At 40.0% G+C, this 24938-nt stretch overlaps 1 protein-coding gene across 1 annotated transcript in view; it reads left to right on the top strand.

Moving 5' to 3' along the window:
- The window catches only part of cygb2 (cytoglobin 2), a 68168-nt gene extending 45973 nt beyond the window's left edge, over positions 1-22195 (top strand). Inside the window, exons 2-3 of the mRNA XM_037690596.1 lie at positions 15653-15884; positions 21915-22195. Of these exons, the coding sequence (XP_037546524.1) occupies positions 15653-15884; positions 21915-22079 (397 nt within the window). The 3' untranslated portion in view covers positions 22080-22195. The remainder of the gene's footprint in view (positions 1-15652; positions 15885-21914) is intronic.
- Positions 22196-24938: the final 2743 nt, after the last annotated feature.

Here is a 24938-nt window from a genome sequence, read left to right as displayed (position 1 = left end):
GTAGTGGAAATCGACTCTTTACCTGGCAGAAGATATCTCAGCGTCGGTGTAGAGTTCTCTTTCAACGTTACCATTTCAGCGTCTCCGTAGGATAGCAGAGAACCGTCCGGAGTAGTGACGGTACTTCGTTCAACAGCACGCTCACCTCACGGGTGGACTCACATGAGCTGTGAGTCCGTCAGAGGTTCCACTCAGATGTGGAAGATTCCATAATCCCCACGAGACTCATTTCATTTCATTTTTTTTCATTTCATTTATTTTATTCATTTCAAATTAAAACACAGGAAAAAAACAATTTACAATCCATATGGATAAAAAAAGAAAAAAAAGAAAATTTAAAATGAAAGGAAGCAGAAGAAGAAAAAATCTTATAATAACTGCCCCTTCTTAGACAAAAAAAATCAATACAAACAATCAATTTAAGCAATAGTCATTCATGAAAATAATTTTTCAACAACTAAACAATCAATGCAATTCATGCATTAGTCAACCATGAAACAAATAATCAACTTATAGTAATATAATGATTTTAAAAACATTTTATATTAACCAAATTACATATATCTTTGCAACATTATACTCTTAATTTTTTTCTTGAATACAGACATTGACTGAGCTGTTTTAACATCAGTTTCCAAACTATTCCATAGTCCTATTCCATGTATCAACGTTGACCGACCCTTTAAACTAGTTCTATATTTAGGTTTAACAAAAATATCAGTGCCCTTTAGATTATAACAACTTTTTCTTTTTACAAAAAGCACTTGAATATTTGAGGGCAGTGTATAATGACGTGCTTTATACATTAACAAAAGAATATTATATTCCACCAAATCATAAAACCCCAGCAACTTCATTTTACAAAATAATACACTAGTAGGATGATAGTAATGAGTTTTCGTTATAATTCTTAAGGCTCTTTTCTACAAGATTAAAATAGACCTAGTAGTCGTTTTGCATGCTATGCCCCAAACATCAACACAGTATATTAAATGTGGTATTATAATTGTATTGTACAGCAAATACAAAGCTTTCTCATTCAATAAATCCTTAACTCTATATAGTACAGCTGTGGATTTGGATAATTTACTTTTTACAAGATTTATGTGCTGTTTCCAAGACAATCTGTCATCAATAACCACACCCAAAAACTTTGTTTCACTCACTCTACATATTTCAATATCATCGATTTTGAAAGGAACATCAGTAGTTGTCACTCTGACTCGGAAGAACTTCGGATCATGTCTGGAACTTCTTGTTCTCTCCAGCAACTTTTCTGTTCGGTTCTGCTCTCCGAACTGGTTGGAACTAGGAAGTGTCGACATTTAAAGAGTTCTGTTTCCGGTTCATTTGGGAAGTCCTGATTGGCTGAAAGAGCCAACAGGGGTGTGGTTTTAGTGACGCAAGAGGTCACTAGAAGTCAGAAAAACAGTGAGATGTTTTGGAACAGACAGAAAAATGTTTTTGAAACAGACAGAGAAATGTTTAGGCGAGATGACAGAAAGCAGGTGCCAGCTCCTCTGTTTCTGTCTGAGAGGTTTTAAAAACATGACAGTTCGTTCCAATAAACTCGTTTGCGTTTGTCTCCGACTTTTGACCGACATCACAACTTGCTCATTTCAGACAGAAGATCAAGAAAATGAATAATTACTCTGTAACAGACATTAACTAAATTTCTACTTTGAATGAGGATTAAAAATCATTAATACTGTTTCACAGTTGATTTAAAATGAGTAGTTCACTTCAACATTTAAAATGGTTTGAACTAAACACACTTTGATTATCAAGATATTGTAAAATAGTAATGATAATAAAAAAGAGAGTGTTCTTTCAATTGATCAGTGCAGGATACAATTAGAAAGTCTCTGGATGAGCTTAATTTGTATTTCTGGATACAAATCAATGAAATAACAGTTCCTGTCCCAGGAAGGTCCAGGTTTTGACCTGAGGCTTAGTTCACTACACGCCTAACACGCCCAGACACCCCCGGGCCAGCAGTGCAGAGCCACCCGAGCGAGAGCCCCCAATACACCCCAAACCCACAGCCCCGATACCCCCCACATCAACAACGATGCCCCACGGGACGAAATCAAAGGGGTTTACCCACCTCCACTACGGGTTGGAAATAGAACATTTATTTAAAACTATAATTTTAGGTTCCTTACTGTATCAAATCTTTTTGCATCATTTTATATTTATATAAAAAATAGGAACAAATACAGTAGTGCATAACATTCTGTAACTTAAATGACCAATATTAGGTTAGCTTAGTTACCTGGATTTTTCTAAAAAAAATAAAATAAAATTAAAAAACTTGGCAACAAATAATTCATCCATCCATCATCTTTATCCACTTCTTCCTTTACGGGTCACAGGGGTCACTGGTGTCCATGTCCAGCCATCTCTGTGCGAGAGGCAGGGGACAGCTGGACAGGTCTCCAGTCCATCACAGACAAATAATTCAAAATTTATGAATACAAAAGTAAACAGACTTCAGCCTACCATAGTACATTAACCTTTAACTCAAAATAAAACACAGACTTCACAGTTTTTTTTAACCATATTGCTATAACATTTGCTATATTTTCAAAACTTAACCTAATATGAAATATACAGACTTGAGTCTTAACCATATTGATTCCATCCATCCATCCATTATCTTTAACCGCTTATTCCATTTTGGGTCACGGGGGTCGCTGGTGCCCATGTCCAGCAATCACTGTGCGAGGGGCGGGGTACACCCTGGACGGGTCGCAAGTCCATCACAGGGCCACATAGTGACAAACGAGACAAACAACCATTCACTCTCTCATTCACACCTAGGGACAATTTAGAGTCACCAATCAGCCTAACATGCATGTTTTTGGTCTGTGGGAGGAAACCGGAGTACCCGGAGAAAACCCACGCATGCACGGAGAGAACATGCAAACTCCACCCAGAAAGGCCCCTGGACCGGGGTTTGAACCAAGGACCTGCTAACTGAGAGGCAGCAGCTCTACCAGTTGCGCCACCGTGCTGCCCACCATATTGATTCATATTTGGTAAATCTTTAACAAAATTTCAAAACCTGTGCAAATCTGCACAAAAACTCTTCTGTACTGTAATAATTTATAAACCATTTTGTATAATTTAGAACTGGCTCCTGGCGATTTGTCTCATCTCGTCTCTTCAACCTGTTAAAAAGATAAATTACATTAAGTTTGTTGCATAACTTTAAATAAGTTTTAGTATAATATGAGAAAAATGTTAACTTTGAGCTGCAGCTAGTAGCATTAATCAGAGCTTCTCCAACTTTATTCTTTCATGGTTAAATTGTGGCACAGCTTTATCACTAAAAAGCTATGTGAAGGAATAACTTACGTTTGGTCCAACGTATTAAAAATAAACCTTAACCCCTCACCTTCCACTGAGCTGTCTGCTCGTAAATCCTTTGTGATATAGCTGGAGATGGAGATGTAAATCTTCACAGCCTTTGGGGAAGCCTGGAAGTTTGTTGCAGAGTTCGCTGGTCGGCAGCTTTTTCTTTCATCTTCCGTGCATTTTGTCGTATTTCCAAAATACTGTACCGCAATTTTATTTTACACTTCTTGCAAACAACCGTGCTCTTGTGAAGCTCTGTCTTCCCCCGGAACATTGTAGGATCTGAAATTACTTTTAAAGACCAAGGAGTGGGTTGAATTGCGCTGTACCCCTCCTCCATGCTAGCTGGCTCCATTTAGATAAAGGGAACTGGCTAAATAGTTTGCTGTACGGTGGCCTACATGGCCAAATTCTATGGTGGCCGAGCAAACACGTAATGCAATATGCAATACATTCGGGAGTAGAAGTGGAAAAAACATAAAACAAACGCATTTTAAAATCAATTTATGGGCCTTTAGAATCGATTCAGAATCACCAGGACTAAGAATCTAGATTCTTTAATAAATCAATTTTTCTCTGCACCTAGTCAGCAACTCTGCATTAACTGTTGTAATGGATAGCTTTGCTCTGTTATTGCACCACTTCTGCATCGCTGTGCTCTCTGCACTTGTCTGCCTTTAACACAGATCCACGTTTCCTGCAGCGTACCATTAATCCTGCCCACTCCCATCTGATTGGGCAAAATAAAATGCTTAATCCAATACAAAACAAAACTGAACAAAACTGACCCTTAGCACAACTCAAAGAGGAGGTTGTGAAACTTCCATGTGGCACCATGTGCTGCTCTCCTCAAACAAACTTTTAAGTAACATGGAAGGAACATAGTAAAAAAAATGACAACTGCCTGTTTCAGACTGCTTGAACTAGAGTTTCTTGACCAAATATGAACTGTTTTTGAAACAATACATTTCTAAATGACACAGGAGTTTTTACTTCATATTTACTCCACTTTTTATCACTTAGACATTGTTTCTAAACCCAAATGATATTACTATGAATTTAGTTCAATACCCTAGTTTGTACAATATAGCACAGTTCAAACTGGGCTACATCCTCCCCCTTCTAAATGGTCTAGATGTACTCATCTGACTCTATATACTGAGATTTAGATAAATATTTCTTTTAGAGCTTTTTGTAGATCTGCCTAGAGATTTAGGGTTTGACTGAATCACCATGCCATGGTGCACAATAATCACTTCTCTGTAGGATTTCCACTCTGGTCACAGGTGAAACGTAAGACTGGCTTCTTTTCACACTTTGATCTTCTGATTTTAGGAAAATCGTTTTTCAGATTTGAGCTTGTCGAAGCGAAGTGCACAACAATTGTTTCCTCAACCATATTGTTCTCTGCCTCACTAGATGTTACTTGTATCGGATCCTCATCTTGTGATTGTTCATTTGATTGGATCAACACTGACTCACTCAGATAAATGAGATTCTTCACTCACTGACTCAGATGGGTTTTCAGTAATTTAACATGTGGTTCTGACACCTGTTGTAGGTCAGCCCATGTTCAGAGGGTGACAAGTATGTTCATAGTCAAACTCAGAATCTGATGAGGAAGAAGAATCAAACAGGTGATCTGTAGACTACTGTCTTCTTTTAAGCTGACGTTCAGAGGGGGGTTTCTTAACCCTCTCAGAAGGTTCTTTCTTCTCAGGCATCCATTCCTGTCAGGCCAACATTTGTAACTAAGACACTGTCACCTTCCATTAGTGCTTGATCTCTTACATGTTGATCATAACGAGCCTTGTTTCTGAGATGATTTTTATTTGCTGTTTCAGTAGCCAGCTGATAGGCTTTCTGCAACTCTTTTTTCATTTTCTCCATGTACTGGAGATGAGGTGTTTCACCCTGTCCATCAAGAACAGTCTCAAAACAGATGTAAGTAGGCAACCTCGACACTCTCCCATACATTAAGAAATATGGAGAGTAGTATGCATTACCAAATGCAGATGCCAAAAAGCGGGCTGAAAATTATGTAACACTATATCAATAAAATTGAAAAAAAAAAAACAGTGCCTTTCATATTGGTGAGTTATTTTTGATGGAATGGCAGATGTCCGATATTTAACTTTATTGCTAATATCGACTGATACCAGTACCATGCCGATAATATCGTGCATCCCTAATTAAAACTGATGTTTAAATGTCTAAATCTCAATGGCAAGAAAAGAGATAAACCATAAACACCTGAAACATAAACAATAAGAAGCATTTCAGCAGGTGCACAACGTGTTAACCTGAGAAACAAAATGCAGGAAGCTTCATATCACTTATTTGTATTTTTTATATTCCGATTAAATGTCACTTACTTTACAAAGTTGAAGTTTTTAACTATACTGCATGTCTCGGCTAAATCAACGTTTCTCTCTCTTTCTGAAAGAGCAATTCAGTAACTTACATCTGCTTTTTCCTGTCACTCAAGAGTGTAATTTGGCTCTGCACTGTCGGCTTCTCAGGAAGTTCCCAGCAGAGGCGTCTAAAGTGCAGAAGCTCTGATGAGACTCCATAGTTAAGACTGATCAGACTCTCAGAGTATAATTGGATGCAGGTGCACTCAAAGTGGAGTCTAATTTTTATGCATCTCTAGTGTTGTGTGTATGCACCAAACAGGTTGGCGGCTTCCCAAAATACTGTATAATATAAGAGGGCAGCGGCATAAGACAAGCTTTAGTTCTCACAGTGAACTAACTATTCATCCACAGATGCTGCTAGTTAAAGAAGATTGACTGGAAGGTAACAATTAATTGCTTGCCTTTCTGTGGAAATGTCAAGGCAGAATTTAAATAAATATTTTCAGCCAATAGAGCTGACAGTTATTTTGTGGTTTTGTTTACTTTAGGTAAAAAAAAAAAAAAAGTAAGGTAAAGTCAAATTTGAATCTAATAGCATTTAGTTTAGACTGATACCATACTACTTGCATGGGGCAGTTGTGGATAAGTGGTTAGAGCAATGGGAGAGTTGGGGGTTCCAGTCCACCAGCAGTCACATGTTGAAGTGTTCCTGGGCAAGACACTGAACCCCTCATTGCCTCCGATGTGTGTCCCATCAGTGTATGAATGTGATAAAACACTGATTAGTCTCAACAGATTCAGATAAGCTTTGTAAAGATGTAGTAGAGTGCTGTACGAATGTGTGTGTGTGTGGAGGTTAATGAGAGCACAGACTGTGTCGTAAAGAGCCTTGAGTATCTTGTAGCTAGAAAGGTGCTATATAAGTCTAGTACATTCACCATTTACTATTTACTTTGGTTCTAACATCAGTGTCTTGACATTCACTTATCTAAATTAGTCCGTCAAACTGCACATGTATTTATATAAAGTCCAAATCTAAAAGGGACCTTAATTAGATACAACACAGAATAAAATGCACAACCTAAGCCACAGTCACCTACATGTAGTCTTTAGAATCAAAATCAGAATCAGAATAAGCTTTATTTTGTACCGAGATACAGCAAGAGTATGTCCGTACAGTCATCCAAAAGATGGGCGGAGTGCACGTAGCTGCCGCTCTTTAAGAGCGTGGCCTCTTATCCTTTTCAGAATATTTTTAGGCTTAGATGAGAAAAGGGGAAGAAAACATGAGGAGAGAAGGTATTAAAAAAATATCTCTCACACCATGTCCTAGACAGGGCACGGTTTGAGGCATAAAAAAAAAACCTATCACAGCAAAGCAACATAAATAGACATAATATATATGAGACCGGTGAAGGCATTGAGTTTTAAGGGAAGGTCATATCATAGTCCCATGTCCATGGCCTTGGGGAAAGGAGGGGTGAGGAGACAGACAGACTGTCTTTGTTTTTCATAACATCCCAGGAGGAATTGAGATAGTCTGCATTCAAGGCCAGGTCCAGAGCCACATTTTGGGTCAGGCAGAACTTGTAAATTGCTGTTTCTGCCTTTTAAAGTCTTGCTAGTACATTTCTCTGATGGTGACTCCAAACAGCCAAGTTGATTTTTACTTTATAACATAAATATTCTAGGTTCCATACATACAGTCAGACACCTTGACTGAGTGTATTTCCATGAACATTAGTGTTCCAGTCAGAGTATAAGCCATGTTTTAATCATCCATCCATCCATTATCTTCACCCCCTTCTTCTTTCCCGGGTTGCAGGCGCCCATGTCCAGCAAAAAAACAAAACTTCAGACCCCTGGTAGTAAATATTCCCAAATGTACAATAAATTTAACATCTAAACTGTGTACAGTTGTCTTTCTTCTCATATCAGCCATCATATTCAGCAGAGAATTTTAGAAAAACGAGATAAGATATTTGGATGTCGGTCCAGGTTTCTATTGGAGTGTTCAAAACCAGAATGATGCCTCAGATCATTAAAGGCCTTGAACTTCTTGAAGGAAATCCTTTTGCACACTGATGCATGAGCAATAATCCAGGTAGAAAAATTTAAAAAAGTTAAGTCTGGTCCTCTGGATGGGTTCACAAAACAAATAATTGTAGAAACGTTTTGTCTTTCATCCAAAAGACTTCTTCAGTCTGAGGAGCTGCATTCAGCTCAGTCTTACAAGTAACACCTTCTCATAGTGGATCGACCAGATTGTTGTTGACATTCAAAACTATCTGTTCACATGATCAAGGAGGACCATCAGCCTAACAATACATCGTTAGCACCGTGATGGCTGCGACGAATGTGGTTCAACCCTGACAAAACATTTTTACAATTTTTTTGCTTTTTGAACCCGTCCAGAGGACCAGACTTAACTTTTTTTTAGACTTTTGCACACTAGTTTTCCTGACAGAATTTTGAACTAAAAGTAAAGTGCTATGTGTTGTCATCATTTGCTATGTTTACATGGACGTAAGTAATCGGATCAAATGACCATTCGGAATAAAAACGTGTCATGTAAACACCCTGTTCGGGTTATTTTTTTTGTTTATTCAGCGTGATCTGAAATAATTTGTGATCAGAACAAAATGGGTGGTTTACGCCGATTCATAACCCGAACGGTGCACATTTAAACACTTGATCTGTACGTTTTTATCTGATGGTGAAAAACTGACCTGACTGCGCATGTGCGACTTTGTCATTTCCACCTGGCTAATGCTAATAATGTTAGCATGTCGGGGAAGCAAAACTGGTCGGTGAGCGACACAACGTTTCTACTAGAAACTTTGAAAGAGCTCAAATTGATCTGTATTACCTGTAGCTCAGTCGGGGAGTGCAGTAACGTTTCCAACATCATTAAAACCTGTCGCGGGTCCATTTTGGGTGCTCAGGTTTGTTTACGTTCATCCCGGATTTGTAAACCAGAACTAGAACTTCTTCTGTGTTTTTTTTAAGGAGAGTTTACCACTCTGCGCATGTCAGTACTTCTGTTCAAAACAAAGCTCGCTGCATTTAAACAATACATTTGAATTATTTAATCTGAAAACATTTCAATCCGGTCAAATAATTTTGTGCATGTAAACCGAACTATTGCATGTTTCAATGGTCAATGGTGAAATTAGTTCTCTGAATATACCCCATCACACCTGGGATACATCCAGGTGGAGCAGTGGGTGGCTATATAAGTGCTCGGGGAGCAATTAGGGATTAGGTGTTTTGCTCAGGGACACCACAACATGTGGGAATGGCGGGGAGTCGAACTGCGACTTTTGTGTCTCAAGTCGGCTGCCCCACCTCTTCCCCATCTCAGACCCAAAACATCTTTTGTTGAGAAAAGAGCGATCTGTAACCTTTTTGGGAAAACCTTGAAACTAAAGTTATTGTGAGCCTTGTGATGATTTGAGATGTCATGCTCAGAGAATGCAATGTGAATGATTTTTAGCCACTACCGCCTCAAATTGAGGCTTCAATATGTAAAAAATGGCTGAGGCTCTGTTCACATGCAATGATGTGTTGTGAATACACTTTTTTTTTTTTTTTTTTTAACAGTTTGAGCCTTGTGCCCACACTCAACAGCCTTTTTGGAACCCTATAATAGTATTTTTTTTTTTTTTTTCAAAACTGGGTTGCAGAGTGAAAAAAAATTCTGTTTTCATGTTAGAGTTGCACTCGGGTCCGAATAATCCAAACTGACCCAGCCCTAGCCTGCAGCCATCATCTCCGAACCTCACCGGATCCGACGAATTAACAGTAATTACAGGTCCAAACCAGAAAAAAAACCCTGACATTTTTGATTAAGCTTTAACTGCTTATACCACCGACAATTATTAACGGTTGGCGGACGCGCATGGCTGAGGGGGCAGAAGATCGGAGCTGAGGAGCCATCAAAGCGCACTAAATGCTTTCCCTGCTTCTGCCTGCACTGGACCCTGCTCTGACATGTCGGATATTTTGTGATCTCACCTGTTTGGGTCGTCGGCCGCGTGCATCCACTGAGTGCAGTGGCTGAATGAACGTCCATTTGGGCTGATGGATCACTGGCAGTAGTCCATTTGAAGCTTAACTGAACTTTTCACTTCTTTCAACCAGCCGGTCAGCGCGCGGTAGCAGGTGTAGTATGGCAAGCCATGTTTACATATAATGGCTCGTCGGCCACTTGCATCCCAGACGCAATAAAAAGTCAGACACCGACCCGGCCCACACATTAAGCACATTATTGTGGCCTAGCCCGGTCCGACTCCGGGTCGGGCTCTGGGCTTGGGTTAGAAATTACAGATTTATTTCATGTGGACAGCGTAAACGCAACCTTTGAAATTGAGGATAATGTAGACTCACCTCTTACCTAACCAATGACCTCAGTGATGACAATAATAACTAATATTTGTGCTGCAGATGCTCAGTTACAGAAAACATTATTATTACTTCAGTGAATAATTTCATTTCACTGCTGCTCGTTTTAATGAAGGTTTTAACTCTGAGAGGATCGAACAGCCCTCGGTGTCTCTTACCACTGAGGAGCTAACCTCTCAGTTCAACTCTGCCTGTTTAGATGTTCTGGACCATGTTGCTCCCCTTAAAACCAGAAAAACAAAACTTAAATCAGAGCCTTGGCTGAATGACGTCACTCGAGCCGTTAGGCGGCAGTGTCGCAGAGCTGAAGGAAGGTGGAGGAAGGACAGGCTGCAGGTTTCTTTTCAAATGTTAAGGGAGAGTTGGCGTCACTATCAGAAAACCGTTAAAGCTGCCAAATGTAAATTCTTCTCTGATTTAATTGTCTCCAACTCCCACAACCCCCGAGTTCTTTTCTCCACCCTGAACTCAGTTCTACACCTCAGTGAGCCTTCACCTCTGGAAGCCTCAACTGAGCTGTGTGAAAACTTCCTCCATTTCTTTTTAGAAAAAGTGGCAAACACCCGGGCACTCATTTCTCCACCAGCTCATGATCTGTCCATCCATCTCAGTGTGTGGCTGTGTTTGACCACTTTGAGCCCATCTCTCTGTCCTCTCTGGAGCAGGTAATGTGCAGCATGAAGCCATCTGGTTCCCCCTTTGATGTGGTCTACTAAAGGAAGTTTTTCCTACCCTGGGTCCTTTTATTCTCGCTATTCTGAATAGCAGTTTATCCTCAGGTGTGTTGTCAAGAACTTTTAAACATGCTGCTGTCCAGCCCCTCCTGAAAAAAACCTAACCTTGACCCCTCAGTCATGTCCAACTTCCGGCCTGTCTCCAGACTCCCATTCACCCCTAAACTACTGGAAAAAATTGTGGAGTCTCAGTTGAAACAGTTTTGGGGGGATCACGCTATCCTAGAGTTATTCCAATCTGGCTTCAAATCTCTCCATAGCACTGAAACTGCTCTACTGAAGGTTTTTAATGACATTTTCATATCCACAGACGCAGGTGATTCTGTGCTGCTTGTTCTATTGGACCTGACATCTGCTTTTGACACCATCAACCACAAGATCCTCATTTCTAGACTGGAGCAGTGGGTGGGCATCACAGGGTCGGCCCTTAAATGGTTTGGGTCCTACCTCTCTGACAGAACCTTCTGTGTCAATATCAAAGATTTTAGTTCGGCATCGACAGCGCTCCAGTGGGGGGTTCCGCAGGGGTCCATCCTCGGTCCCCTTCTCTTTTCTTTATACCTGCTGCCACTAGGTGCTATTTTCCGCAAACACAACATACCCTTTCATTTCTACGCCGATGATTGCCAAATTTACTTCCCCCTGAGGCACAGAGGCACACGCTCTATTCAGCCTCTTCTTGACTGCCTGGCTGACATCCGGGACTGGATGGCTTTAAACTTCTTAAGCTTCAATGAGAAGAAGTCTGAAGTCATGCTGTTCCATCCCAGTGGCTCACTCATGAACCATGACATTGACCTTTTCTCTCTAGCCCCGCTAGAGAAACAAAAGGTCACTAATCTGGGGGTGATAATGGACCCGTCCTTAAAACTCAACAGTCACGTAAACATGATGGTCAAATCCTGTTTTTTCAGCTGAGACGGCTGTCTAAGCTGAAACCTATACTCTCCAAAAAGAACCTTGAGACAGTGATCCACGCCTTCATAACATCTAGGCTTGATTACTGCAATTCACTTCTGTTTGGAATCAATCAGTCCTCCATTGCTCGTCTACAACTGGTCCAAAATGCTGCAGCCCGATTTTTAACTGGTACAGGCTATAGAGAGTACATCACGCCAGTTTTGGCCTCCCTGCACTGGCTACCCATTCACCTTCGGATCCAATTCAAAATTCTCATGTATGTTTTTAAATCACTGAACAGTTCCGCCCCATCCTATCTCACTGATCTTCTGCAGCCATATGTCCCACCGCGCTCTCTGAGGTCAGCAGACCTGATGCTTCTCTCAGTCCCAGAAACCCGTCGTAAGCTCAGAGGTGACAGGGCTTTCTCTGTTGCAGGTCCACATCTGTGGAATGAGTTGCCACTGAGTGTCCGGCAGGCTCCCACACTCTCAGTCTTTAAGTCTTGCTTGAAGACCCACTTCTATTCTCTTGCCTTTAACACGGTGTGATTTGTTTGGTCCTGTCTGTACTCTACACTGTTGGCCATTTTATTTAGCTTCTGCTGCTATTTGTATCTGTATTTTTATTTTATGTTTTCCTGTCCGCTGTGCATGTTTGTTTTCTTTTGTACAGCACTTTGGTTGGCCTTGTTGCTGTTTTAAGTGCTCTATAAATAAATTGGTATGGTATGGTATGAATAGACAAGGCTGATGAACAATGACATTGCCTCGAATAAAGCAAAGCAAAACCTTTCATTATTTCACCAAATAATCTAAGGTCAATAAAGTTCTGATCTTGATTAAACTGTCAAAGACACTAAAGCAAATGTTGCAGAAAAAGATCAACAGCATACATTAGTTATACAACTAATAAACAAGAACAGCTTTAAAAGACAGACACTTGCCTTTACATTGACATCAATCTGTAAAAAGATGAGGTTTTTGCTTTTGTATTCAAGGTCTTTATTTTTGTCTTCTTGTGTTTAGTTTGGTTCACATGCTCCATGTCTTGTTTCTTGTTTATGGTATATTTAAATGACAGTGCTGCAGCACCACCTACTGGCCTGACATAGTTACTGAAGAGTTTTGAGTCTTCTTTTTTTACGTGTTGATGAAAAACGTTTCTGAAAACTGAGCTGTCTTTGTGAGGAAAAATATTGTTTTGGAAAGTGTGTTCTCATGTAGACTGGGTCCAAGTTGTAGCAATGTATGTGTTTTCTGTGATCTAATATCTGTGGAGGCCATTTAGTTTTAAGATCATTTTTTATTTGAATATAAATTCTGTTCTTGAACCACCCTGTTAGATCTAAGTGAGGGGATAAAGTGACATTGTTCTGCAGGAGTCCCGTATCAGAGACTTGTTTAGTTTTGGAGGTTCAGCGCAGCCATCTGAGTCGCGCCAACAGCTAAGTGAGTGAGAAGACGAGTGAATGTTGAAGCCTCACTATTAATGGCCGCTAGCTTATCTGAAAGAGTGAAACACTGCAGCGATGCACTGTGAAGTGGTTATCTTCACTTCTGGAAATCTACAAACAGACCTGAAGCAGATGGTTCTGCTCTGACCCACTTTAAACCCTGTTGGTGGTCCAATGAAATAGAGTTGGTGGTCTAGTTGTTTTCCAGTTGGAGTTTGGCCCTCATCCGTGATGCTACACTACATCTACATCTCTCTGATCCTCTGTCATGCTCGGTTCATGAAGACTCGGCCCGCCTGGAGCGTTTCTAGCTTGGCACTACAAGCTGTCACGACACAATGCACCATACTCCTTCACTAAACAGCTTTGACTCCCCTGTAGTTCATTTTTCTGCTTGGACGAACAGAAAAGTTAACTGCTGAGGTGAAAATGAGGGAGCTACTCTCTGATGTTTGCCATAAAGAAGAAAGCCCAGATTCTTCTGTGAGAATTAGACGTGTTTAGTCACATGTACAAGGGCATGGTCTGAAGACAAATATGACCTAAACCGGCTCGGTGTCAAGAGAAGAAAGCCTCTTTTAAGGGTTCTCAGCGTTAAACATGAAATAGTGAGAGCTGTGCATTTAAATGCTTTAACAACATTGAGACAAATGGGTCCACTTGGTGCACAGCTGCCTGATTACTGCCTGAATGAAAAATCTACTGCTTTTTAATATGCATTGTTGAAATAAATCTTTATATTTCCATCCATCCATTATCTTTACCTGCTTCTTCCTTTTCGGACCGTGGGCGGTCACTGGTACCTAGTGGTGTAGTCTACATTTTTCTAGTGGGCATACCTGTACTGTGCTTAGAAGACAAAGTACACTGGTTAGTACAATGTAATTGTCAATTTATTTAGATTTTTAAGCGTATTGAACATTTCCAAATTTCTTTGATGCTTATATTTTAATAAATGTACAACAGACAGTACAACAGTTGGCTTTGTGTTAAAAACATGATGCAGAATTTATAGTATCAAAGAAAAACATGTTCAAGTATTAGGTAGGAAGTACAGAAGTATTGATGATACAATAATTTGCTGGATAAGCGAATGTAATAAAAAATGCTGCATATAGATAGATTGTTACAGAGGCTTTTAACTGCAGTTTAATGTATCAATGACACATGCCTAATGATATATCATGTATCATTGGGCACTTTTAAGTGGGTATACTGAAATTTTCAAGTTTTTCTAGTGGGTATATTCTGTAAAACCCACATATCACATAGACTACACCACTACTGGCGCCCATATCCAGTCATCACTGTGTGAGAGGTGGGGGACACCCTGGACAGGTCTCCAGTCCATCACAGGGACACATAGAGACAAACGAGACAAACAACCATTCACTCTCTCACTCACACCTAGAGACAATTTAGAGTTACCAATCAGCCTAACATGCATGTTTTTGGTTTGTGGGAGGAAACCGGAGTATCTGGAGGAAACTCACACATGCACGGAGAGAACATGCAAACTCCACCCAGAAAGGCCCGGGATTTGAACCAGGGCGACCTGCTCACTGAGAGGCAGCAGCTCTACCAACTGAGCCACTGTGCTGCTAACATTTAAATTAAACATTAATACTGTACTGTCATAAGGACTTGGAGTTTTTAGGCAGTGTGTTGTGACTGTAAAGATGTTAGGTTACTGACTCTAAAATAAGTCATAAACATTATGATTTATTTAGAGGTTGATATGTTGATACATTGGTTGAGACCACTCTGCCTGTACAGAAAAGTACTTTTCGTATTGTCTGATACTGTAAGACTTTTACACAAAAGTTTGATTCCAGGCTGTTTTATTATAATTATTTTTTTTCAACACTCTGGGGAAGTAGTGGCAGAGAAGGTAGAGAAGGTGGGCCTGTGATCGGAAGGTCACCCCTTCAACTCCACGGGCTCACAACATCAAAATGTGTGCATGAAAGGTGAAATACCCACACCTGCCTCCAGCCTCATTGCCCAACTCTGGGCCCTTGAGCAAGGCCTTCAACCCCCATCATCTGCTCCCCTGGGTGCCCTAGATAGCAGCTCTCTGCTGCACACAGAGGGCTGTGGTAGCTCAGTGGTCTGTGGTTGTGTCAGGAAGGACATCCGGTGTAAAAAAAAAGGAACAATTGTCAAGTCTTCATGCAAATAAGTTTGATGTGGTGACCCCTGAAGAAAGGAGCAGCCGAAAGGAAAAAACTTTTTTTAATTCTCTGATGTTGGAGTGAAATCAGAGCAGCTTCTATAACTTCAAGAACCTCTTGAAGACTCATCATTTCAGAAAACATCCTCTAACTCCACTGCACCCTGACATGAACATGTTTTTATTTTAAACTTGTTTTGGTTCACATTTATTCTGCTTTTATTGTTTTTTTTTTCTATATTTGACCAAGAAACGTTTCCCTTTTTAGGTTCTTTGTCAACTTCCCATCTGCTAAGCAGTATTTCAGCCAGTTTCGAGAGATGGAAGATCCTGAGGAGATGGAGCAAAGCAGCCAGCTTCGACAGCACGCCTGCAGAGTGATGAACGCCCTCAACACTGTGGTGGAGAACCTCAACGACCCGGAGAAGGTGTCGTCGGTGCTGGCTCTGGTGGGGAAGGCCCACGCTCTCAAACACAAAGTGGAACCCATTTACTTTAAGGTAACATTAAGGAACTGTGTTTTCCTGTGTTTTATACAAACACAGGGGCGTGGTTCAGCAAACTGTCACTTTGACTTGTATTTGTTTTACAACCCTTTTTAAAAAGTGTCTTTACAACATTGATAGATTTGTGCTTCAGGAGCAAATTTATTTACTACAAATCCTTAAAGAAATATTATTATACCAATCCGATATAAAAGGAATATTACACTTTAATTTATTGAAATACTCAAGCACAACTGTCCAGTTTTGCTCTCATTTGTTCAACATGTCAGCATGTTATATGTGGAAACTGACACCCAAGATTTTGTGAAGGCAACAATTTTTAATGTGAAACACAAACATTAAGACAAATTAAGGTCCAAGAGCCAACAGTGACACTCTCCGTCAAGACGGATGTCCTCAAATAAGAGAGAGAGAGAAATCTTGAAAAAAATAATAAAGAAAATTAACATTTTAATAATGAATCTTAGGGGCTCAGTTAATAGAGCTCTCAGCGATCAGGTCGCTGGATCTGATCTGGTTGGAGTTAGTATGTTCTCTCCATGCATGCGTGGGTTTTCTCCAGGTACTCCGGTTTCCTCCCACAGACCAAAAACATGCATGCTAGGCTGACTGGTAACTCTAAATTGTCTCTAGGTGTGAGTGAGAGAGTGAATGATTGTTTGTCTCGTTTGTCTTTATGTGTCCCTGTGATGGACTGGAGACCTGTCCAGGGTGTACTCCACTGTGGGAAGCTGTATTTTGTTCTATTTTGATCCTTGTGTTTCCTGCACGCCCCAGTGTTTTTCCTCATTGTTGTCAGCTCCTGTCTCCAGCCCTGATCACCCCAGGTGTTTGTCATTTTGTCTTGTCAGCCTCCTTTAAAATTATGTCTCTCTGTGTTCCTCCGTTGTCCGTGGAATGTACTCCCAAGCCTGTCATGCTCTGTTCCTCCCGTCATTTCCTCCAAGTAAGTTTTGGCTGCCCCGTCAGCTTTTGTTTTGTTTTAATAAATACAAATTATTTATTTGAACCTTGGAGTCTCCCGTTGCCTGCCTGTATGTGGGCTCAGTACTTAAAACACAGATCATGTCCCCACCTGTCGCACATTGATTTCTGGATATGGGCACCAGTGACCCCTGTAACCTGAAAAGGAAGAAGTGGGTAAAGATGATGGGTGGGTGAATAAAACTTGAAATAAAATTGAGTTGAAAATTAATATCTTGGATGTTTAAATGTAAAGTTCTGAACTAAAATAACCCCCCTTTTTTGTTGCAAAGGTATTATGGTCAACGTGCTGACACATTCAAACTTTAAAATGTGTGTGTGTTAATTGTTACAGCCCTTTTTGACATGCTGCAAAGGTCACTTGGAACAATATGGTCTTTATTATAAAATTGTAACTTGGTGTTGCAAGCTTTGTACATTTGAAATTGTAATTTAAAAAATTTCAGAGAGCAAAGAGAAGGAAGCTGAAACTGGATCTACTTTTTTAACCTTCTTCAGAACTCTGAGCAGCATTTTGGATCCACTGAAGACTTTTTATTAGAAAGTTTTTAAGTTGTTGAATTTAATAGGAACAAGAAAATGGAGGAATCTGTTTCATTGTTGCCTTTTCTAACTGATTTCAGTTCTATATTACCTAATGTTCTATTTTTTTTTTTAAATAAAATGCATGGTAAGACATGAAACATGTTGTCATCTGCAAACTCTTTTTTTTTTTTGCATCTGTTGGTACCATACAGGTAATGGATGATCTTCATTTAACTCTGAGCCCCAAAACTATTTTAATTTTCTCACTTCAGCTGAGAGCAGTTTAAAAAAAAATTCATATATATTTTTTCAGGTTCCACAGTTTTGATATCTACAGCGCTTTGGTTAAAAGTTGCATTGATAAAAGTCATATGTTTTAAATATTTGGAGGTGTAGGGAAGTTCTCCTTTTTCAAGCCTCAGTTGACCAAGCAGGTGAATCTGCAGCTGAGTGACAGCAGCTCCTTAACATCTTCTAAATGTTTGTGCAGAAGAAGCAGCGCTTATCAAAATGTGTTGTTGTGTCAGGTGTGAGCTGTTCTTCATTGTCAAACCTCTCAGGTACATTTCTGGCTCGTCTGTAGCATGCATCGTACCAACCACAGCGTCTTACATTACCAAGGTGTCAGAGAGCAGTCTGGGGAGGGTCTCAGGAAACAGTGGGGCAACTATTGAAGCAACTTCCAGTTTCATTTTCTCTGGAAACACAAAGAGGACTGATGATATTTCTCTGTCTTTGTTATTTTTGGCTTGTAGGCATTTTAAGAAACAAACAAACAAAAAACACAGGCACTTATAAAAGTGTGGATCTGAGGAAGTTGGAGTGATCTGAAGGCCAGCAGCTCATTAATGCAATTTATTAATCGTCAGTAAGGACGTTTGGCAAACGGTGTGGAGAGCTGCAGCAGCCTGGTGCCGGCCTTCCTCAGGGCTCGGTTGATGCCCAGCTGAGAGAAGAGTTGGAAATGAGACCAAGAGACCAAACACGGGGAAACGATAAGCGTCTCCAAGGCCAAATCCCCAGTTATCAAAATAAATAAATGAATAAATACCTTCGCTGCACCCCACCACAAACCAGAAGAAAACTAAGCAAAGAAAAACAAAGGTACAAAACTTGTATCATGAGACATCCATCCATCCATACTTCCATCCATCCATCCATTATCTTTACCCGCTTCTTCCATTTTAGGTCACGGGGGTCACTGGTGCCCATATCCAGCGATCACTATGTGAGAAGCGGGTACACCATGGACAAGTCTCCAGTCCATCACAGGGTCACATAGACAAATGAGTCAAACAACCATCCACTCTCTTTTTCACACCAAAAGACAATTTAGAGTTACCAATCAGCCTAACATGCATGTTTTTGGTCTGTGGGAGGAAACCAGAGTACCTAGAGAAAACCCACGCATGCACGGAGAGAACATGAAAACTCCACACAGAGAGGTCCCCGGCCAGGATTCTATCCAGCGACCTTCTTGCTGAGAGGTGGCAACTCTACCAACTGAGCCACTGTGCCACCTATAGTGAGAAATAAACTCTTTAAAATAAAATGAAAGAAGTAAACACTGACAATCCCAGCAACACTTATAACTGCAGGTCCCAACAATCCTATATAAATATAAACACACCCAATTCTAAAATACCACTCACTGAAGAAGCACTTGAATATCACAGGTGAACACGTGATTTTCATGTTCTGCACGTTTCATTGGTGAAACATTTTTACCACTTTCATGTGATTCATGTTTAATCACATTCAATTCAATTCAGTTTATTTATATAGCACCAAATCACAACAAAGTTATCTCAGGGCACTTTACAGGAACATTCACATCCATAGAAAGCTATTTAGTAAAGTTCTCTATCTAAGGAAGCATGAGGTCACATGTTAGAAACATGATAAATTCAGATAGTTCCTCTGTAAAAGACTAAACGGAACCTTCTACAGAACATTGGCACTCATATGTTTGTCAACAACACGTAAGAATAAATTGTGCTTTTCAGCAAAACACCAAATTCTTCAAACCTTCAACAAATTATGGGCGTTTCACGTAAACGCTGGGTCTTAACCAACCACAGTCATAAAACCCCAAACCAAGAAAATACCTGTAAGTTTAGTCAACTTATATTCAGATTGTTCTATATTAAAAGTTGAATTGTTTTGGATGTGAGCAGGATTTTTACCATGAATGGAGATCAGTTTCCACAGAAGACTGGTGTTTGTTATAAAATCCTGTTCTAAAATGAAGAGAATCAATCATTTAATGAGTCTTTCTTAGAGATTTTAAATCATGTAAACACTGGCTCAGACATTACACATCTCAAAGATGATCATACAATATGTGTTGGAAGCAATATGTGGTGTTGCATCATTTATATGTGAGAGGATGTGTCCCCCTCACATTTAAAAAATATTTGTTTGGACCCCCCCCCCCCCCCCCCCACACACACACACACACACACACTTTTACCATGAAACTAGCTCACCCAGAGCTCTTTCTATTTCTTTGTGAATTAATCCATTCAACTTTATTCATAGAATACTCAAACCACTAAAAGTCCACTCCAGGTTTTCCTGGTTACCTACAACAACTCATGCAGTGTTTCTCCGAGGTCACTTACCTTGGCAGGATGCTCATCTCTTCTGGAGTTTTTGTCGACGGGGCGGGGGGAGGTGGGGGGAGACACCTCTGAGTTGCGCACTATCTTAGCGCTACGTTATTGCCAACAGTTGTTGACCAGGGTGGGGCTAGAATGCATGAGAGAAGTGGAGCGTGCTCTATCCACACAAGGAGAGCTGTTGGTCAGGCTACTTCTTGTTGTTCCATTAACGCTAAAATAGTTATTGAATGAAGTGTTTACTTATGTAGGTAAACATTGATGTCAAACAATGGGGTGGATTTTTAACAAACAGTGAGAAATAAACTGTAACAAACAAAGACTAGATTGATCTGTGTCCAAGTTTTTTATTCGAAGGCAATTACAGCGTTCGAAGACTCTCAGCTTGTTAGGCAAAAGAGAGAGCCCTGATATGAAGTTACATTTTTCCTTTATACATTTCTGACATCACATGAAACTCGTCAGGAAGTGTTTCTCCTCCCTCATGTCATACAGAAGACTAAACACCTGTTGTAATTAGACAAAGCAAGACAGGAGAGTCAAAGCTCTCCTTCTTCCCAGGCTCTTATCAGGAAGCAGAAGGATCCAAACTTGCTAATGAGGAGAAAAGCTCTATCAGTCACAAAGAATAAATCAAAGAACATCTTCACTTCGCACGCAAAGGAAAAAGGTTGAAGAGAGTTTAAACTAGAGTGAAAAACGATACATAATATGAATCATATGTGTTCTTACTACAAAGTACAATATTTTATATTTCTATTAAAACAACCGCTCAAAATGAGAAGGGGTCCTCTGCAAACCAAAAGTGGGCGGACATTTGTAGGGGGACAAACACTGATTGACAGCTGTATTTGCTGCTCTTTAGGTAAGTTACGTCAGCTCTTTTTTAAAACTGAAGGTTTCTAAGAACCAGCGTTATATCTACTGTCAAACACAAGAAGATTTTCTTGTTCTTGGTTGTAGGCCGCACCTGACACAGGTTTCCTTGAGTGAGGTCTGGGTACAATGAAATATGAAGCATCTGTAGCAAAACCTGCTCCTATTCGTCCTAAAGCCAGTTTAAACATCATTACTATTTTGGTTACTTTATTTTTCTTTATTTATCAATTGATTTTAACTATTTTCACATTATTCAACAACAAAAATGGATTTTGTTTTTAATGTAATGGCTAGGTATTCAAAAACAAACATTTAGCCCTCTCCACTACCCATTTATGTTGCTCTTATTTTGAAATGTAACCGGAAGTTCTGTGTTAGGAGAGGCGGAAAGAAGTTATGGAGACGTCGCCAATGTTGAACCCGAGATACCGCTAATGTCGAATCGGTTAACACCATAGACATAATATGTCTGTGGTTAACACAAACGGCTTTTTTTCGTTCAGCCCCTTTTTTTTTGTCCAATCAGATGTGGCCCTCCAGACACGCCCATTTTTTATCCGCCAATCAGATGTGGCCCTCCAGACACGCCCATTTTTATATCGTCCAATCAGATGTGGCCCTCCAGACACGCCCATTTTCTATCGTCCAATCAGATGTGGCCTCTAGACACGCCCATTTTTATATCGTCCAATCAGATGTGCCCCCCCAGATACGCCTTCCGAATTTGTCTGCAGAGATACTTACTCGGTCGAAATACACCAAAATGCACCTACGTTATTCAAAATTTTCTGGGCGAGGACCCCCAGAACCCCCTCCAGTGTGTCCCCACTACCTTACAAATGATTCTGATGCTAGTGGTTGGAAGACAAATTAAATCCATGGTTACATTTTTCTCTTATAATCATCAATCGTATGCATGTGCCAAATATCGTGTTTCCACGTTTCTGTTGGTGACCAAAGCTGAAAACATGTTCGACCTTCCGTTGAAGAAGCTTCTGCTCCTTCTGCTCCCCAGATCCTGAGCGGCGTGATCCTGGAGGTTTTGTCTGAAGATTACCCAGAATGCTTCACTGCTGAGGTACAGTTGGTGTGGACCAAACTGATGGGGGCGCTGTACTGGCACGTGACGGGGGCCTACACAGAGGTGGGCTGGCTCCAGGTCTCCAGCTCGGCCGTGTGAAGAATTGGAAAAACGGCTCAAAGTTGTTATTTCACAAAAGAAGCAAATCGATGTGTGTGAGGAGAAAAATGTGGTTAAAGAGTTGCAAAGAGGTCAAATACATCAAATCAACACATTCATCCACAGATCAGTTGGACACCAAATCTAGCTAGGCACGACTTCCTCGTCTGAGATTTTGTACGTGGTGTTTTCATGTGTTTTAGCAGACGAGGCCATTGTTTCCAAAGCTGACAACATTGCTCTTCTTTTAGTGAATTTTGTTGCTGATAGAAGTAGAATCCTGACTTCAGGGGGATTTTTGATGAAAGAACCGTCAAAAGCTTAAAGTAAACAACTCTAAAAGCTTTAAGTAGCTCTTCTTCAGCTCTGTCATCTGGCACGCTAAGCTTAATTTGTGCTTTACAATGTAAACGTACAATTCTTAGTGTCTTTTCCGAATCTTGTTTTAAAGGTAAGCTGGTGTGGGTCCTGTTTTATTTGAGCAGATTTTGTTTAACAGGTTAAATTGTCACACATTAAAGAACAGACTCTTGAAAATTGCATTAAATAAACACTTTCTAAAATGCTGATTGAGCATAGGAGGATAACTGGTCCCTGTCATACGGGGAAACTCTGGCTTCTTAAGTTTCAGCATGAATAAGTTTTTACAGTGATCTGACATGCAATCAAAAATAAATCAGATTAAGCATCAACTACTGAAACAATATTGAGTCTTGTTAAGAAGGCTGCATGTAGGAGACCTATCAAGGGACAAATACTTAAAAAAATCTATCTCTTAGTTAATACTTAACTCTAAACACTTTAGTCATCTATTAAACTCCCGCTCAGTGCTGTTTAAAGAGGTCTTCATTTTAATAAATCATATAGAAAACACACATAGCAGTGGTAAAGAAAGTTCTAGTTCACACTTTACTGCATGTCACACCGAAATGGTGGATAAATTTTATTTGTCCGAAACGTGCGCGTAAACTAAAACTTCTCAACTGTCAGATTCATTAGAGCTTCAACTTGTTGCTTCATTACAATAATTACATATAACACACATACAAATATGAGCTGTCTACTCACTAAAAGGCTAATTTGGTTCCTCTGACGAGCAGTTTCTGTGCAGTGGCTTTAGGTCATCAGTATCTTACCTGCAGCAGACAGTAAATGATCCAAAAGTCAGTCCAACAGATGCAGTAGTCCCTCGTTTATCGCGGAGGAGCCGTACCCTCAAGCCCATGTTGAGTGAAAAGACCGCAAAGTAGGAATAGTAGTACAAGTAGTAAATAGTCGTTTATTTTAGTATATATATATACACAATACTATACATATATATTTATATATATATATATAAAGGTGATTTGAACCCTTCCCACACTCTTGCAATATTCTAAACAATGTTTCAAAACTCTAAATGCTCTAAAATGCTCTCTTGGGGCGGCTGTGGCTGAGTGGTTAGAGCAGTCGTCCTCCAATGCGAGAGTTGGGGGTTCGAATCCACCAGCAGTCAAAAGTCAAAGTGTCCGTGGGCAAGACACTGAACCCCTCACAGCCTCTGATGTGTGTCCCATCAGTGTATGAATGTGATTTAAAGCACTGATTAGTCTCTTTAGAATGATTTGTTCAATTAGCTTTGTAGAGATCTAGTATAGAGCTGTATGAATGGGTAAATGAGGCACAGATTGTAGTGTAAAGCGCTTTGAGTATCTTGAAATAAGATAGAAAGGCGCTATATAAGTACAGTCCATTTACCATTTACCATCTAAAAGAGCACAGAATGTCATGATTTCCCTCTCTCCGCCTCTGCTGTTCTTAGCCACCTAAAACAGTTCTTGGCCACACCCATTTCTTTGCTCTGCACGGAGAACAGCTGATCAGCTGCTGGAGGAAGCTTATCCTACAGTGTGAGCCGCACAGAGGTGCAGCAGGTGCTAAATAATTTAAAATATGCCGATGGTGCAGCTCATCCATCAATCAGCCAATAGTGCGTCATGTCCAATCTTATTTTGAAAAACCGAGATAGAGCGAGTCCGCAATAAACGATCAGCGGAGTAGCGAGGGACTGCTGTACTCCAATGTCTGAGACAACTTAAACACTTTATAAATCGAGAACGTCCTGTAGATAACGTTGGAAGTTAAAGTCACGTTTCATCAAATCTCTCTGCTGCAGGGAACCAAAAGTTAACAGTTCTGCAGTAATTTGTTAAAATGATAAAAGTGTTTCAAGTTTGAATATTTAGTGTCTACGTGTTGTAGATAACCATTTGAACGAACTTGGATGGGAGAAATAAAGTTAATTCTGACAGGCCATTTTTAGTACTTTCACTTTGTTGTCCATGTGGCATTTTAAGGTTATTCATAAAGATTAATGTGATCCTTTTCAGACAGAAGTGCAGTGCTAGCAGCTGCCTGTAGCGCCTCCCGTGCAGCCCAGTGGCACTTTGAGCAGGAATGTAATTTTTTTTCCAAAACCAAAAAAGGAATGCAAAACAGACCATCACATAAACCGCTCTGATGTTTTGAGATATTTCATAATTACTTCTTCCAAAATATCAGTAAATATGAAACTGACTGTTTTTAAAATATTTAAACAACATTCACACAAAATGTTGCAAATTAGAAGACTGATTTTATTAATTCATGTTTTAAAACAGAACATTTACTTTTGGAAGTGGGTCCACTTGGACAAGCCTTTATTTGTTTATAATACATTTCATTTACAATTCTATTTAAATAAAGTTTTGAGAAACGGATATAAAAGTGTTAAAACATTTGCTTGAGTTGTTTTAAGACAATGATTCTTATTTAAACTATCCACTAGCTTGACAGTCCAGACAGTCTTACTCTTCTTCTCCAAACTGATACTGAAGAAGA

Source organism: Nematolebias whitei, chromosome 16 (genome assembly GCF_014905685.2).
Source record: "Nematolebias whitei isolate Nwh7 chromosome 16, NemWhi1, whole genome shotgun sequence".
Lineage (NCBI taxonomy): Eukaryota > Metazoa > Chordata > Actinopteri > Cyprinodontiformes > Rivulidae > Nematolebias > Nematolebias whitei.
Note: the sequence above shows the minus strand (reverse complement) of the source record. Positions and strands in the feature narration are given on the sequence as shown.